The sequence below is a fragment of the Equus quagga genome, chromosome 14 (genome assembly GCF_021613505.1).
Source record: "Equus quagga isolate Etosha38 chromosome 14, UCLA_HA_Equagga_1.0, whole genome shotgun sequence".
Lineage (NCBI taxonomy): Eukaryota > Metazoa > Chordata > Mammalia > Perissodactyla > Equidae > Equus > Equus quagga.
This window is the reverse complement of record NC_060280.1, coordinates 18717767-18733435: the sequence shown is the minus strand read 5'-3', so window position 1 is coordinate 18733435 and position 15669 is coordinate 18717767. Positions and strand designations below refer to the sequence as shown.

General features: G+C 36.2%; 1 protein-coding gene across 1 annotated transcript in view; it reads right to left on the bottom strand.

The window, feature by feature from the left end:
* Positions 1–15669, bottom strand: part of RNF141 (ring finger protein 141) — a 42735-nt gene that overhangs the window by 9505 nt on the left and 17561 nt on the right. Inside the window, exons 4-5 of the mRNA XM_046637524.1 lie at positions 15485–15666; positions 10430–10537 (exon numbers count right to left, since the gene is read on the bottom strand). Of these exons, the coding sequence (XP_046493480.1) occupies positions 10430–10537; positions 15485–15666 (290 nt within the window). The remainder of the gene's footprint in view (positions 1–10429; positions 10538–15484; positions 15667–15669) is intronic.

Here is a 15669-nt window from a genome sequence, read left to right as displayed (position 1 = left end):
ATATTAATAATAACACAATAATAGCAGGGGACCTCAACACTCCACTCACATCAGTGGATGGATCATCCAGACAGAAAATTAACAAGGAAACAGTGGAATTAAATGAAAAGCTAGACCAGTTGGACCTAATAGACATATATATAACACTCCATCCAAAAACAGCAGAATACACATTCTTCTCAAGTGTGTACGGAACATTCTCAAGGATATGTTGGGAAACAAGGCAAGCCTCAGTAAATTTAAGAAGATTGAAATAATAAACATCTTTTCCAATCACAACACTATGAAGCTAGAAATTAATTACAAGAAAAAAGCTGAGAAAGGCACAAAGATGTGGAGACTAAACAACATGCTATTGAACAACCAATGGATCATTGAAGAAATTAAAGGAGAAATAAAAAAAATCTGGAGCCAAATGAAAATGAAAATGTACCATACCAACTCATACGGGATGTGGCAAAAGCAGTACTAAGAGGGAAATTCATTGCAATACAGGCTCACCTTAACAAATAAGAAAAATCCCAAATAAGTAATCTCAAATTATACCTAACTGAATTAGAAAAAGAACAAACAAAGCCCAAAGTCAGCAGAAGGAGAGAAATAATAAAAATCACAGCAGAAATAAATGCTATTGAAACAAAAAAGGCAGTGAAAGGATGAATGAAACAAAGAGCTGGTTCTTTGAGAAGATAAAAAAAATTGATAAACCCCTTGCCAGACTTACAAAGAAAAAAAGAGAGGAAGCTCAGATAAATAAAATTAGAAATGAAAGAGAAGGAATAACAATATACCACAGAAATACAAAGGATCATAAGAGAATACTATGAAAAGCTATATGCCAACAAAATGGACAATCTAGAAGAAATGGATAAATTCTTAGACGCTTACAACCTCCCAAAGCTGAATCAAGAAGAAATAGATAATCCGAACAGACCAATCACAAGTGAAGACATTGAATCAGTAATCAAAAGCATCCCAAAAAATAAAAGCTCAGGACCAGATGGCTTCCCTGGAGAATTCTACCAAACTTTCAGAGAAGATTTAATACCTGTCCTTCTCAAGCTGTTCCAAAAAATTAGGGAAGATGGAATGCTTCCTAACACATTCCATGAGGCAATCATCACTCTGATACCAAAGCCTGACAAGGACAAGACAAAAAAGGAAAATTACAGGCCAATATCACTGATGAACATAGATGCAAAAATCCTCAACAAGATATTGACAACCTGAATACAGCAATACATCAAAAAGATCATACATCATGATCAAGTGGGATTTATACCAGGGACACAGGGATGGTTCAACATCCACAAATCAATCAATGTGATACACCACATTAACAAAATGAGGAATAAAAACCACATGATCATCTCAATAGACACAGAGAAAGCATTTGACAAGATCTAACAGCCATTTATGATAAAAACGCTTAAAAAAACGGGGATAGAAGGAAATTACCTTAACATAATAAAGGCTATGTATGATAAACCCACAGCCAACATCATACTCAATAAGGAAAAACTGAACGCCATTGCTCTGAGAACAGGAACAAGACAAGGATGCCCACTATTACACTCTCACTCCAATATAGTACTGGAGGTTTTAGCCAGACCTATTAGGCAAGAGAAAGGAATAACAGGAATCCAAACAAGTAGCGAAGAAGTGAAACTCCTGCTGTCTGCAGACAACATGATCTTATATATAGAAAACCCTAAAGAATCCATTGGAAAACCATTAGAAATAATTAACAACTACAGTAAAGTTGCAGGGTACAAAATCAACTTACAAAAATCAGTTGCATTTCTATACTCTAATAATGAACTTACAGAAAAAGAACTCTAGAATACAATTCCATTTACTTGCAACAAAACGAATAAAATATCTAGGAATAAATTTAACCAAGGAGGTGAAGGACTTATACAATGAAACTATAAGATATTATTGAAACAAAGAGATGATGATATAAGGAGATGGAAAGAGATTCCATGTGCACGGATTGGAAGAATAAACATAGTTAAAATGTCCATACTACCCAAAGCAATCTACAGATTCAATGCAATCCCAATCAGAATCCCAATGACAATCTTCACAGAAACAGAACAAAGAATCCTAAAATTCATATGGGGCAACCAAAGACCCCGAATTGCTAAAGCAATCTTGAGAAGAACAAAGCTGAAGGCATCACAATCCCTGACTTCAAAATGTACTACAAAGCCATAGTAATCAAAACAGCATGGTACTGGTACAAAAACAGCCACATAGATCAATGGATCAGAACTGAAAGCCTATAAATAAAACCGCACACCTATGGACAGCTAATCTTTGACAAAGCTGCCAAGAAAATAAAATGGAGAAAAGACAGTCTCTTCAATAAATGGTGTTGGGAAATCTGGACAACCACTTGCAAAAGAGTGAAAGTAGACCATTATCTCATGCCATACACAAAAATAAACTTAAAATGGATCAAAGACTTGAAGATAAGTCCTGAAACCATAAAACTCCTAGAAGATAATATAGGTAGTACACTCTTTGACCTTGAACTTAAAAAGTATCTTTTCGAAAACCATGTCTTCTCAGACAAGGGAAACAAAAGAAAAAACAAACAGGTGGGACTTCAGACTAAAGAGCTTCTGCAATGCAAAAGAAACTAGGATCAAAACCAAAAGACAATCCATCAATTGGGAGAAAATATTTGCAAATCATATATCCAACAAAGGGTTAACCTTCATAAAATATAAGGAACTCACACAACCGAACAACAAAAAGACAAACAGGCCGATCAAAAAATGGGCAGAGGATATGAACAGACTTTTTTCCAAAGAAGATATACAGATGGCCAATACACACATGAAAAGATGTTCAACATGACTAATTATCAGGGAAATGCAAATCAAAACTACGCTAAGATACCACCTTACACTTGTCAAAATGGTTATAATCACTAAGACTAAAAACAACAAATGTTGGAGAGGGTGTGAGAAAAGGGAGCCCTCATACACTGCTGATGGGAATGTAAACTGGTGCAGCCACTATGGAAAACCGTATGGAGATTCCTCAAAGAACTTAAAATAGAAATACCATATGACCCAGCTATCCCACTACTGGGTATCTACCCAAACAACTTGAAATCAACAATCCAAAGTGACATATGTACACCTATGCTCATCATAGCACTATTCACAATAGCCAAGACATGGAAGCAATCCAAGTGCCCATCGACCAATGATTGGATAAAGAAGATGTGGTGTATATATATACAATGGAATACTACTCAGCCAAAATCATCCAAAACCAAAAGACAAAATCGTCCCATTTGCAACAACATGGATGGACCTGGAGGGTATTACACTAAGCAAAATAAGCCAGACTGAGAAAGTCAAACACCATATGATTTCACTGATATGTGGAATATAAACAAACACATGGACAAAGAAAATTGTTCAGCAGTTACCAGGGGAAGGGGGGACGGAGGGTTGGCAAAGGGGGTGAAGGGGAGCACTTATATGGTGACGGGCAAGAAATAACATACAACTGAAATTTCACAATGATGTAAACTATTATGAACTCAATAAAGAAGAAAAAAAAAACCAAAACAGGGAAGTAGTAAAAATGTTATACTTTGGAATGTGTTGAAATTTAAGTTGCTATTAACTTAAAAGAGACTGTTGCACACATAGGATGTTTTATGTGAATGTTACAGTAACCACAAAGAAAAAACTTATAGTAAATATATAAAAGAAAATGAGAAAGGAATCTAAACATACCACCAAAGAAAACCATCAGAGAAGAAGAAAGGAACAGAGAGCAACTACAAAAACAGCCAGAAAACAATGAACAAAATGGCAATAAGCACATACCTATCAATAATTACTTTAAATGTTAATGGAGTAAATTCATTTATAAATATATATACACACCCAATATAGGAGCATCAAAATACATTAAGACCAAGATCCTGGAACAGAGAGGAGCTATCAGTTTTTAATGTAGTTTATAGAACCTAATATGGATATTCTGTGCACCAGCATCACCAAAATATATCAACTAGCACACATATACCTTAGTATATATCTGTATAAGACCTAGCCTGTCTTTCACAACCTAGAAGAAATGCATAAATTCCTAGAAACATACAACCTACCAAGACTGAAATCATGAAGAAATAGAAAATTTAAACAGATCGATTAGTAGTAAGGAGATTGAATAAGTAATAAAAAATCCACCAACAAATAAAAATTCAGGACCAGATGGCCTCACTGATGAAATCTTAGTACAAAACTTAAAGAAAGAATACCAATCCTTCTCAAACTCCTCCAAAAAATAGAAGATGAGGGAACTTACAAACTCATTTTATAAGCCCAGCATTACCCTGATAACAAAACCAAAGACACTACAAAAAAGAAAACTACAGGCCAATATCCCTGTTGAACATAGGTGCAAAAATCCTCAACAAAATATTAGCAAACCGAATCCAACAACACATTAAAAGGATCATACACCATGATGAAGTGGGATTTTTTCCCAGGGATGCAAGGATGGTTCGACATCTGCAAATCAATCAACGTGATAGAGCACGTTAACGAAACAAAGGATATAGGGCCAGCCCCATGGCCGAGTGGTTAAGTCCGAGAGCTCCGCTTCGGTGGCCCAGGGTTTCGCCAGTTCAAATCCTGGGCAAGGACATGGCACTGCTCGTCAACCCATGCTGAGGCGGCATCCCACATGCCACAACTAGAAGGACCCACAACTAAAAATGCACAATTATGTACTGGGGTGCTTTGGGGAGAAAAAGGAAAAATAAAATCTTAAAAAAAAAAACCACAAAGGATAAAAATCATAGGATAATCTAATAGATGCAGAAAAAGCATTTGACAAAATTCAACATCCCTTTATGATAAAAATTCTTAGCAAAGTGGGTATAGAGGCAATGTACCTCAACCTAACAAAGGCCATATATGACAAACCCACAGCTAACATCATACTCAAAGGTGAAAAGCTGAAAGCTTTTCCTCTGAGATCAGGAACAAGACAAGGATGCTCACTCTTGCTACTTTTATTCAACATAGTATTGGAAGTCCCAGCCACAGCAATTAGCCAAGAAAAAGAAATACGCATCCAAACGGGAAAGGAAGAAGTAAAACTGCCAACATTTGCAGATGACATGATACTATACAGTCACATGCTGTGTAACATTTCAACCAGCAATGGACTGCATATACAATGGTGGTCCCATAAGATTAGTACCATATGGTCTAGGTGTGCAGTAGGCTACACCATCATAAGTACACTCTATGATGTTTGCACAGTGACAAAATCGCCTAACAACATATTTCTCAGAACACATCCCCATTCTTACACGATGCATGACTGTATATAGAAAACTCTAAAGACTCCACCAAAAAACTACTAGAATTAAGAAATGAATTCAGCAAACTTGCAGGATACAAAATTATTATACAGAAATCTTTGCATTTCCAGACAGTAATAATGAACTATCAGAAAGAGAAATTAAGAAAAGAACCCCATTTATAATTGCACCAAAAAGAATAAAATACCTAGGAATAAACTTAACTAAGAAGGTGAAAGACTTGTACTCTGAAAACCATAAGACACTGATGAAACAAACTGAAGATGACACAAATGGAAAGATATACTGTGCTCATGGATTGGGAGAATTAATATTGTTAAAATGTCCATACTATCCAAAGCAATCTACAGATTCAATCCCTATCAAAATACCAATGGTATTTTTCACAAAACTAGAAAAAATAATCTAAAATTTGTATGGAACAACAAAAGACCCCAAATAGCCACACCAATCTTGAGAAAGAAGAACAACGCTGGAAGTATCACACTCCCTGATTTCACACTATACTACAAAGCTATAGTAATCAAAACAGTATGGTACTGGCACAAAACAGATACATAGACCAATGGAACAAAATAGAGAGCCCAGAAATAAACCCAGGCTTATGTGGTCAATCAGTCTACAACAAAGGAGGCAAGAATATACAGTGGGGAAAAGATGGTCTCTTCAATAAACGGTGCCGGGAAAACTAGAAAGCTACATGAAGAAGAATGAAACTGAACCACTATCATACACAATATACAAAACTAAACTCAAAATGGATTAAAGATTTGAATGTAAGACCTGAAATCATAAAACTCCTAGAAGAAAATACAGGGAGGAAATTCTGTGACATTGCTCTTAGCAATATTTTTTTCAATATGACTCCTTAGGTAAGGGCAAAAAAAGCAAAAATAATAAATGGGACTACATCAAACTCAAAAGCTTTTGCACAGTGAAGGAAACCATCAATGAAATGAAAAGAGAAGCTACTGAATGGAAGAAGATATTTATGCAAATGATACATACAATAAGGGGTTAACATCCAAAATATATAAAGAACTCAATAGAAAAAAACAAACAATCTATTAAAAAATGGGCAGAGGATGTGGATAGACATTTTTTCAAAGATGACATACATATGGCCAACAGGCACATGAAAAGATCCTCAACATCACTAATCATCAGAGAAATGCAAATCAAAACCACAGTGAGATATCACCTCACACCTGTCAGAATGGCTATTATCAAAAAGACAACAAATAACAAGTGTTGAAGAGGACGTGGAGAAAAGGGAACCCTTGTGCAGTGTTGGTGGGAATGCAAATTGGTGCAGCCACTATGGAAAACAGTATGGCGATTCCTCAAAAAATTAAAAATAGAACTACCATACAATCCAGCAACTCCACTTCTGGGTATATATCCGAAGAAAATGAAAACACTAATTCAAAAAGATATGAACTCCTATGTTTCCTGCAGCATTACTTACAATAGCTAAGATATGGAAACAAATTAAGTGTTCATTGATAGAGGAATGGATAAAGAAGATGTGGTAAATATACACAATAGAATATTACACAGTCATAAAAAAGAATGAAATCTTGCCATTCATGACAATACAGATGGACCTAGAGGGTATTATGCTAAGTGAAATAAGTCAAACAGACAAAGACAAATACTGTATGATTTCACTTACACGTGGAATCTAAAAAAACAAAATAAAACAAACAGACTCACAGATACAGAGAACAGATTGGTGGTCACTAGAGGAAAGGTGGGTCAGGGGAGGAGTGAAATAGGTGAGAGGGATCAAAAAGTACAAACTTCCAATCATAAAATGAGTAAGTCACAAGGACATAATGTACAACAAAGGGAATACAGTCAATGATATTGTAATAACTTTGCATGGTGACAGATGGTAACTAGACATATGGTGGTGATCATTTGGCAACATATAAAAATATTGAATCACTATGTTGTATGCCTGAAACTAATATAATATCCTATGTCAATTATACCTCAAAAAAAGGACAAAAAATATACTATTAAAAAAACAACAACCTGGAACTGACACAGATGTTAAAATTAGCAGACAAGAAAATTAAAGGTTATGATAACTGTATTCTATACATTAAAAAAACTAGAGGAAAGACGAAATATATTAAATAGAGACATGGAAGATATTAAAGAACTCAAATCAAACTTCTAGAGATGAAAACTACAATATCTGAAGTAAAAAACACACTAAGTGGAATTAATGGCAAGTTAGACATTGCAGAAAAAAATACTAGTGAATTTGAAAAGACATAGAATATTAACTATCCAAAATGAAACACAGAAAAAATTACTCAAAAAAGAAAACGAAAAAGGAAAATGGCATCGGTGAGCTGTGGGACAACTTCAGGTGGTCTAATATTTGTGTAACTGGAGTCCCAGAAGGAGAGGGAAAGAGAACAGAAAAAATATTTGAGAAAAGAATGGTTGAAAAATTTCCAAAATTGATGATACTACAAACCCACAAATCCAAGGAGATCAATGAAGCTAAAGCACAAGGAATAAGAAGAAAACTACTCTAAGGTACATCATAATCAAATTGTTCAAAAGAAAAGATTAAAAAAAAAAAACACACCTTAAAAGCAACCAGAGAAAAAGAGGCATATTACTTACATAGGGAAAAAGATAAGGATGAGAGCAGACTTCTCATAGGAAACAATGTAAGCAAGATGAGGGTGGAGCAACATCGTTAAAGTAACTGGAAAAAAAAATACTATTAGTCTAGAATTCTACATCCAGAAAATATATCTTTCAAAAATGATGTTAGACATTCAAGAAAATCCCATGGAATCTACAGAAAAGGTATTAGAACTAATAAATGAATTTAGTAAGGTTTCAGGATACAAGATTAATACACAAAAATCTATTGTATTTCTATATACTAGCAACAAACAGAAATTGAAATGAAAAATATTTAAAATAGCATAAAATATAAAATACTTATTAGGGCTAAATCTGTCAAAGACACGCAACACTGAAAGCTACAAAAATTGATGAAAGAAAATGAAATAAGACCTAAATTAATGGAGAAATATACTATGTTGGTGGGTTGGAAGACTCAATATTGTTTAGAAGTTAATACTTTCCAAATTAATCTATTTATCTGACACGATCCCAATCAAAATCCTTAGTTTTTTTGTAGAAATTGACAAGTTGATCCTAACCTCATACAGAAATACAAAAGACCTAGAACAGCCAAACCAACTTAGAAAAGGAAGAACAAAGTTGCAGGACTAACACTCCCTGATTTTAAGACTTACAAAGCTTATTAATCAAGGTCATGCACTATTGATGTGAAATAGATAAACAGATCAAGGGAACAGAAGAGAGTCCAGAAATAGATGCACATATTTGAACAACTGATTTTCAATAAAGGTGCAGAGACAATTTAGTGAAGAAAACATAGTCTTTTCAACAAATTATACTGGAGCAACTGGACAGCTATACACACACAAAAAAGAAAAAACATTTTGATCCATACCTCACATCATATACAAAAATAAAGACCTAAATATAAACCCTAAAAACTACAAAACTTTCGGAAGAAAATCTTTGAGACTTTGGTTAGACAAAGATTTCTTAGATATGACCCTAAAAAATCACTATCTGATAAATTGGACCTCATCAAAATCAAAATCCTACTCTTCAAAAGACAATCTTAAGAGAATGAAAAGACAAATCACAAAGTGAGAGAAAATATTTGCAAATCATATACCTGATAAAGGACATGTATCCATAATATACAAAGAACTTCCAAACTTAACATGAAAACAATCCAAAGAAGAAAAGGGCAAAAGATTTGAATGGATACCCAAAGAAGACAAACAGATGGTAAATTAGCATATGAAAAGATGCTCAACATCATCAGCCAGCAGGGAAATGCAAATTAAAACCACAATGAGATACCACTACACATCTCTTAGAATGGCTAAAATTAAAAGGATTGACCACACCAAGTATTGGCTAGGATACGGAGCAACTGGAACTCTCATCCACTGCTGGTGGGAGTGTAAAGGGACAACCACTTTGGAAGACAGCTGGCAGTTTCTTAAAAAGTTAAACATATCTACCATGTCATCTAGCATTCCACTTCAAGGTATTTACCCAAGAACAAAACAAAATATACATCCATAAAAAGACTTGTCCACAAATGTATACAGCAGCTTTATCTGTAATAGACAAAAATTGGAAAAAACCCAATGTCCATCGACAGACGAATGGATAAATAAGCTGTGGTATATCCATATAATGACTACTACTCAGCAATAAAAAGGAAGGAACTACTGATACATGCTACAACATGGATAAATCTCGAAGTAATTATAAGGAATGAAAGAACCAGAGGAAAAAAGAGTACATGCTGTATAATTCCATTTATAAAAATCCTAGGAAATCAAAATTATTTTATAGTGACTGAAAGCGGATTAGTAGTTGTCTGGGGGCGGGAAGGAGACTGCACAATGGGGCACAAGGAAACTTGTGGGGGTGATGGATTTGTTTACTATCTGGATTGTGATGACAGTTTTTACAGGTGTGTGTATATGTCAAAACACATCAAATTCTACTTTAAATATATGTAGTTTATTTTACGTCAATTACAAATTCTCCTAAATGCTTGATTCTTATTTTGTAAAATAATGAGCTTGACTAGCTGATCTCTAAAGTTCCTTCTAGGTCCAATACTCAATATTCAAGGATTCATATTATTCCTTCTAATCATATATAGAGAAAAAAATGAAGAGAAAAATGGAAGAAAAGGGGAAGTGTTTGATTCTAGACTTGTTAGGCACACATCTCCTTAGAACAAAAGTAAACTGTCAAAACTAAGATATATCCCCACATTTTATAAACTTTAGGTAGAAAAATAAAAATATTTTTAATCAGTAGGAGGCATGTCATAAAATTCAAGGCACTAAAGAACAAACTTTCTTACATTTAACTAGAATATTCTTGTATGTTTTGAAGTTTATTCATATACACTCTCTCATTTGACCTCTGCCTCTCCCATGAAGGCAGCAGACAACTTACCATTTATCAATACACTTCTGACAGAAGCTGTGGGCACAAGGCAGGATGAGGTCAACTCGACCATCCATACAGATGCAACACTCCTCTTCATCAGTCAGCTGCTTCACTCTGCAATGTGAAAACTGAGTTGGAGCAATGATATGCTCTACTGTCATTATGCTTTAAACTTTGTTTCCATTGCCTTAAAGAGCATTATCAAACACCTATGTGCCCTCTGGGGCCGGCCCCATGGCTGAGCGGTTAAGTTCATGCACTCTGCTTTGGCGGCCCAGGGTTCCGTCAGTTCGAATCCTGGGCAAGGACATGGCACTGGTCATCAAGCCATGCTGAGGTGGCATCCCACATGCCACGACTAGAAGGACTCACAACTAAAAATACACAACTATGTAACGGGGGGCTTTGGGGAGAAAAAGGAAAAATAAAATCTTTAAAAAGAACAAAAAAACAAAAACACAAAAATCTATGTGCCCTCAGTATAAAGCACAACATGACTCATGCAAAATCAGACTGAATGAATATCTATTTTAGGGATAGCAAACATATTATGGAAGGAAGTCCTAAGAGGGGCAAATTTTATAAAGAAAGATTGGATAAGAGAGAAATTCTGTGATGGTTAAAAAGAAAATACAGACAAAAACTAGAAATATTCAGGTCATTCTAAAAATAACTTAGTCCATTTGAATCATACTGAATTTACATAAACAAATTCAACCAATATATGATTTATTCGCCACATAGGATACAAAGCTCTCAAAAACTCGGGCCTTGCCATCAGGGTCTTCCTCGGCTGATGCTGATAATGGGCATGTAAATGAAAGAATGGCTTGGTCTTAAGTATTAGGTGCTATGGGAAATACAAAAGAGAGAGAAAGCAAAGTCTCTGTCCTCAAGGAGTTCTTCCTTTCATCTTGGGAGGAAAAGAGAGGCTGAATCTTTTAGTCCAGCCACAATTTAGAGAGTCCCTGAATGAGCCAAGTGCCTTTGCCTGTGTGTTCCCCTTTCATGGGACACCTTGCGAGTTTGGTAAACTCCAACTGCAGCAACTCGGCTCAAGATGTCATCTCTCTGTTCTCAAAACCAACATTTGCCTCAATTAAGGACTTAAACATTGCATTTAACTGGCTGTTTGTTGGCTGGTCTATCCATACACTATAAACTCTCTGAATATAGGGAGTTCGTCTAGGTTCTCAATAAACACTTCTTAAAGTGATTTTAATTTGCTTTTATCCTTTGTGCTATGCTGTAATTTTTAGGTTTTTTTCATCACACATGTATTACTTTTATAATTACATAAAAATTGAATGTTTCAAAGTATACACACTAGACTGTAAGCTTCTTAAGGGTAGGAGCTATCTCTAACTTGTTTTTATTCCCTACTGTGTCCACAGCACTGTATATAAGACATTGAAATAGCACTTTAAAATTTGTCGATTTGAACATAGAACATAAGAAAATGTCAAATGTGTATTACATGTATTACAGGCTAAGTAGAGAAGGAATAAAAGTACATTTCAAACATGTTGGAAAGATGAGGTAGAAAATGATAGGATTTCGACAGACAGAGGACATTCTCGGTGAATAAACAAAGCTGTGGAGGCAGAAAAAAGGCTGTGGCTGTGTGTGTGTGTGTGTGTGTGTGTGTATGTGTGTGTGCGTGTGTGCATGTGTGTGTGTAACAAGGAGCCTGACATGATGCTCTGGGGAGAAAACTGAGAGAAAAGGTTGCTTAAATATAGTAGAGATAATCTGATCCCTGAATGTCAAAATAGTAAGTTTAAACTTGTTCTGACAGGCAAATTAGAATCAGAATTTGATCCAGGGGAAAGTGAACCCACACTGAAACAGTATTTTAGGAAGATTAATTGGGAGTGCAGTAAGAGGGGCAGTCTAGAGGGAGGAGAAACAATCAGATCCACATTTCAGCAATTTACCTGGGAGACAATTAGGGCCTGTGTAAGGGGCATTACAAAAGACAAATCATCAGGATGTGGTAATAGATTAAATGTTATGCTTTAGTAATACACAAAAGAAGGCAGCCACTGAATTGAAATGGGGAAACTGAATGAAAACCTAGGTGGATATGGATCTAATGTATTTGATTTTTTCTATATATATTCACTTCAACGTTTAAGTGTCTTTTAGGTGCCATATACTGTGCCAGACCCAGATGAATTAGGATCTCTGCTTTTGAGGAGCTTACATTTTATGTCTAAGAATGTAGACTTGGGTGGCAGTAGCAGAGAATATAACTGAATCCATGAAGAATGACAGAATTCTGAAGATTAGAGCTTAAAAGTGAGGAGCACAGGGCTACAAAGAAGAACAGCATTCTGGATAGAGGTTAAAGAAAGAGCAGGAGACACAGAAGCGGCCAGTGGAACCTGTACAATGTTCACTTGATGTTTTGCTCCCTTCCTAGCAGCACAATGATCAGAAGAAGAAAGGAGAAAGAGTCTTGCTCTGTTTGTCCTTGTTTGACCACTTGTAGAGTGGAGTAGTTCGTTCTATGTCCACTACTCTGAAAAATATACCGACAGATAAAGGATCACCCAGGACAGCTCTGGGATGTGGAGGAGATTCATATGAACAAAGGCTCGGGGAGATTTTTTTTCAAATATTTGAAGGGCTAGAAGAGATAGCAGACCTGTTTGGTGGAATTCCAGAGGGCACAGCCACTGAAAGCAATAAGTAGAATACAGTAATAATCTAATAATAATGATAGTTAACTCTTACAGACATATTATTATGTGCCAAGCGCTCTTGTAAGCATTTTACATATACTAACTCAGCTCTCTCAACAGTCCTGTGAAGCAGATACTATTGCTACCATCCTCTTTTAAAAGATGAGGAAACTGAGGAAAGAGAATTTAATAACTTGTCCGAAGTTATACAGTTAGCAGTAGAGCCAGGATTTGAACACAGGCAATTTGCTTCTACAGTCTGGGCTATGCTGCCTCAAGAAGGCCGGATTTTGGCTACTCCGAGGAATATTAAAGCAAACGGGAAAATTCCATGGTGATGAGGGCATCTGCATATGGAAAGGCTTGCTCCTCTGAGGCAGTGAGTCCCACACAACTGCAGGTGTTCAAGTACGAGCTGGACTACCACTTGTAGCCCATGCTGTAGTACAGGATCTTTATGCACGAGAGGGTGACAAAGCAGACCTTAAGAGCACGGCTGTATTGCAGACAGCCCTGAATGTGAGTCTCAGCTAGGCCAATTTCTAGCCATGTCACTTCTTTGTCTAAACTCAGTTTCTTCATCTGAAATGGGCCAACAAGTGAATTCCCATGGAGGTGCTGTGAGGATTCAATGAGTTTATACATAAAAGCACTTACCACAATGCCTAATACCCTGTAAGTACTAAAGAAATATAAACCACTAGTAGAAATATGCATCAGATGTAAGTTTGAACCAAATAAGCACCCCTTAAGATTCCTTTCATCCTGAAAAGTCTGTTTTCCTATGAACTATTCTATCAGGGTATAACTAAAATCCAAAAAACACAAAGGCAAGAAGCACCCCTAACCTACCAATCAGGTATCAAGTTTCCCAGTCTCAAGGGAACATGAAAAGGGATAACACACTTACCTTCTTCATTAAGATGACTGCAACAAGAAAAAAGTTTTACTTTCTTTTCATTTGCTACCACAGAGCTTAAATACACTGGTAAATGCCATTCTCAGCTTTTAAAATACTTTAAAAAAAGCCATCATCCTGGGGCCAGCCCCATGGCATAGTGGTTAAGTTTGGCATGCTCTGCTTTGGTGGCCTGGGTTTGGTTCCCAAGCAGGGACTTATACCACTCAGCAGTGGCCATGCTGTGGCAGTGACCCACATACAAAACAGAGCAAGACCGGCATGAGTATCAGCTCAGGGCGAATCTTCCTCAAGCAAAAAGAGGAAGATCGGCAACAGATGTTAGCTCAGGGAAACTCTTCCTCAGGGAAAAAAAATCATCATTCTGAAGAGGGAGAGGAAAAAAAGCAGAAAACCAGACACCTGTCTTTGAAAGATTAACTTTACAAAATACAGAAAAGATAAGCCTAAACACTGCCTATAATGTTCTAAAACTCATTTGGCATTTCAGTAACACTTTTACAGCCCAAACCTGGAAAACCAAATCATCCTTTTAAAGATAAACAGGAAATGATAAATGGAAAATACAATTTTACTACAAGATGGTATTTGGAAACCGGTTGTTTAAGAATGGACCAGAAAATGCAACTGTAAATGGGGCAATAAAAGAGAAATTCTGGTTAAGCATATTCTTATCTGTAAGGTAAAAGACACTGTCAATACAGACTTCTGCTGTCTGCCCAGTAGGACAATAAGACAGGATGTCAACAGGTCTGGACACACATAAGACTTTTTCCAATGAGGCATTTACAAGTTTAAATTATGGTCATAGTTGTCAAATGGCAACAGGTGGCAGCTTTCACATGCCAAAAGCATTATAGAGAAGGAAAAGAACGTTTAGATAGAACAATAATATATTAGGCCTGAGTAAACAAGTACCATCACAGAAAACTCTGGCTGACTTCATTTCCTTCTGGTAGCTCAGTATACGCAATATGTGCACCAAATACTTGTTTGTTCCTGAATGGGCTGCCAAGTCCAGGAGCCAATATTTAACATTTTAATGCTCCAATTAGTCAGGTACTTTTAAGAAAAACTGGGATGGTTTTGCCAGATTCTTGAGCCTAATTCCCTGAAGGGCTTTGATTGCCTAAGAAGCTAAATATCAACTATAAAAGAGGCACTATCTTCTTTGTCATTAAATGCAAATACATAGAGTGGAGAGTGGACTCATGGAAACCGGGTTGACAAAAACATTCCCTGGTGTGAGTCACTTCAGTTTTTCTTTAATTTGGCACTCTAACGATGTCCTGAAGCACAGAACAATCCAAAAACTGATCTGGGATATATTACCAACTGAGACAAAAAGTAATGTGATTTAAGACATCACAAAGAGCACCAGCAAACATACTAACGAGATTTCAGTAGCTCGCATATTGGAAAATAAGTGAAACACGGTAATGATGCCTTGTCTACCTTCCCATCCAAAGACTAGCCTGACAGGATGTGACAGATGATGAGTTTTCATCAGCGTCTTCAGAGGTGGAGCTCTGGGCCAATACTCCTGCTGCTTGACTTGTGATGTCTTTATAAAGCTGAAGAAACTGGTACAAATTCATGATTCGTGATGCTTCCACAATGCCACTGCTTTTGTTAATCTA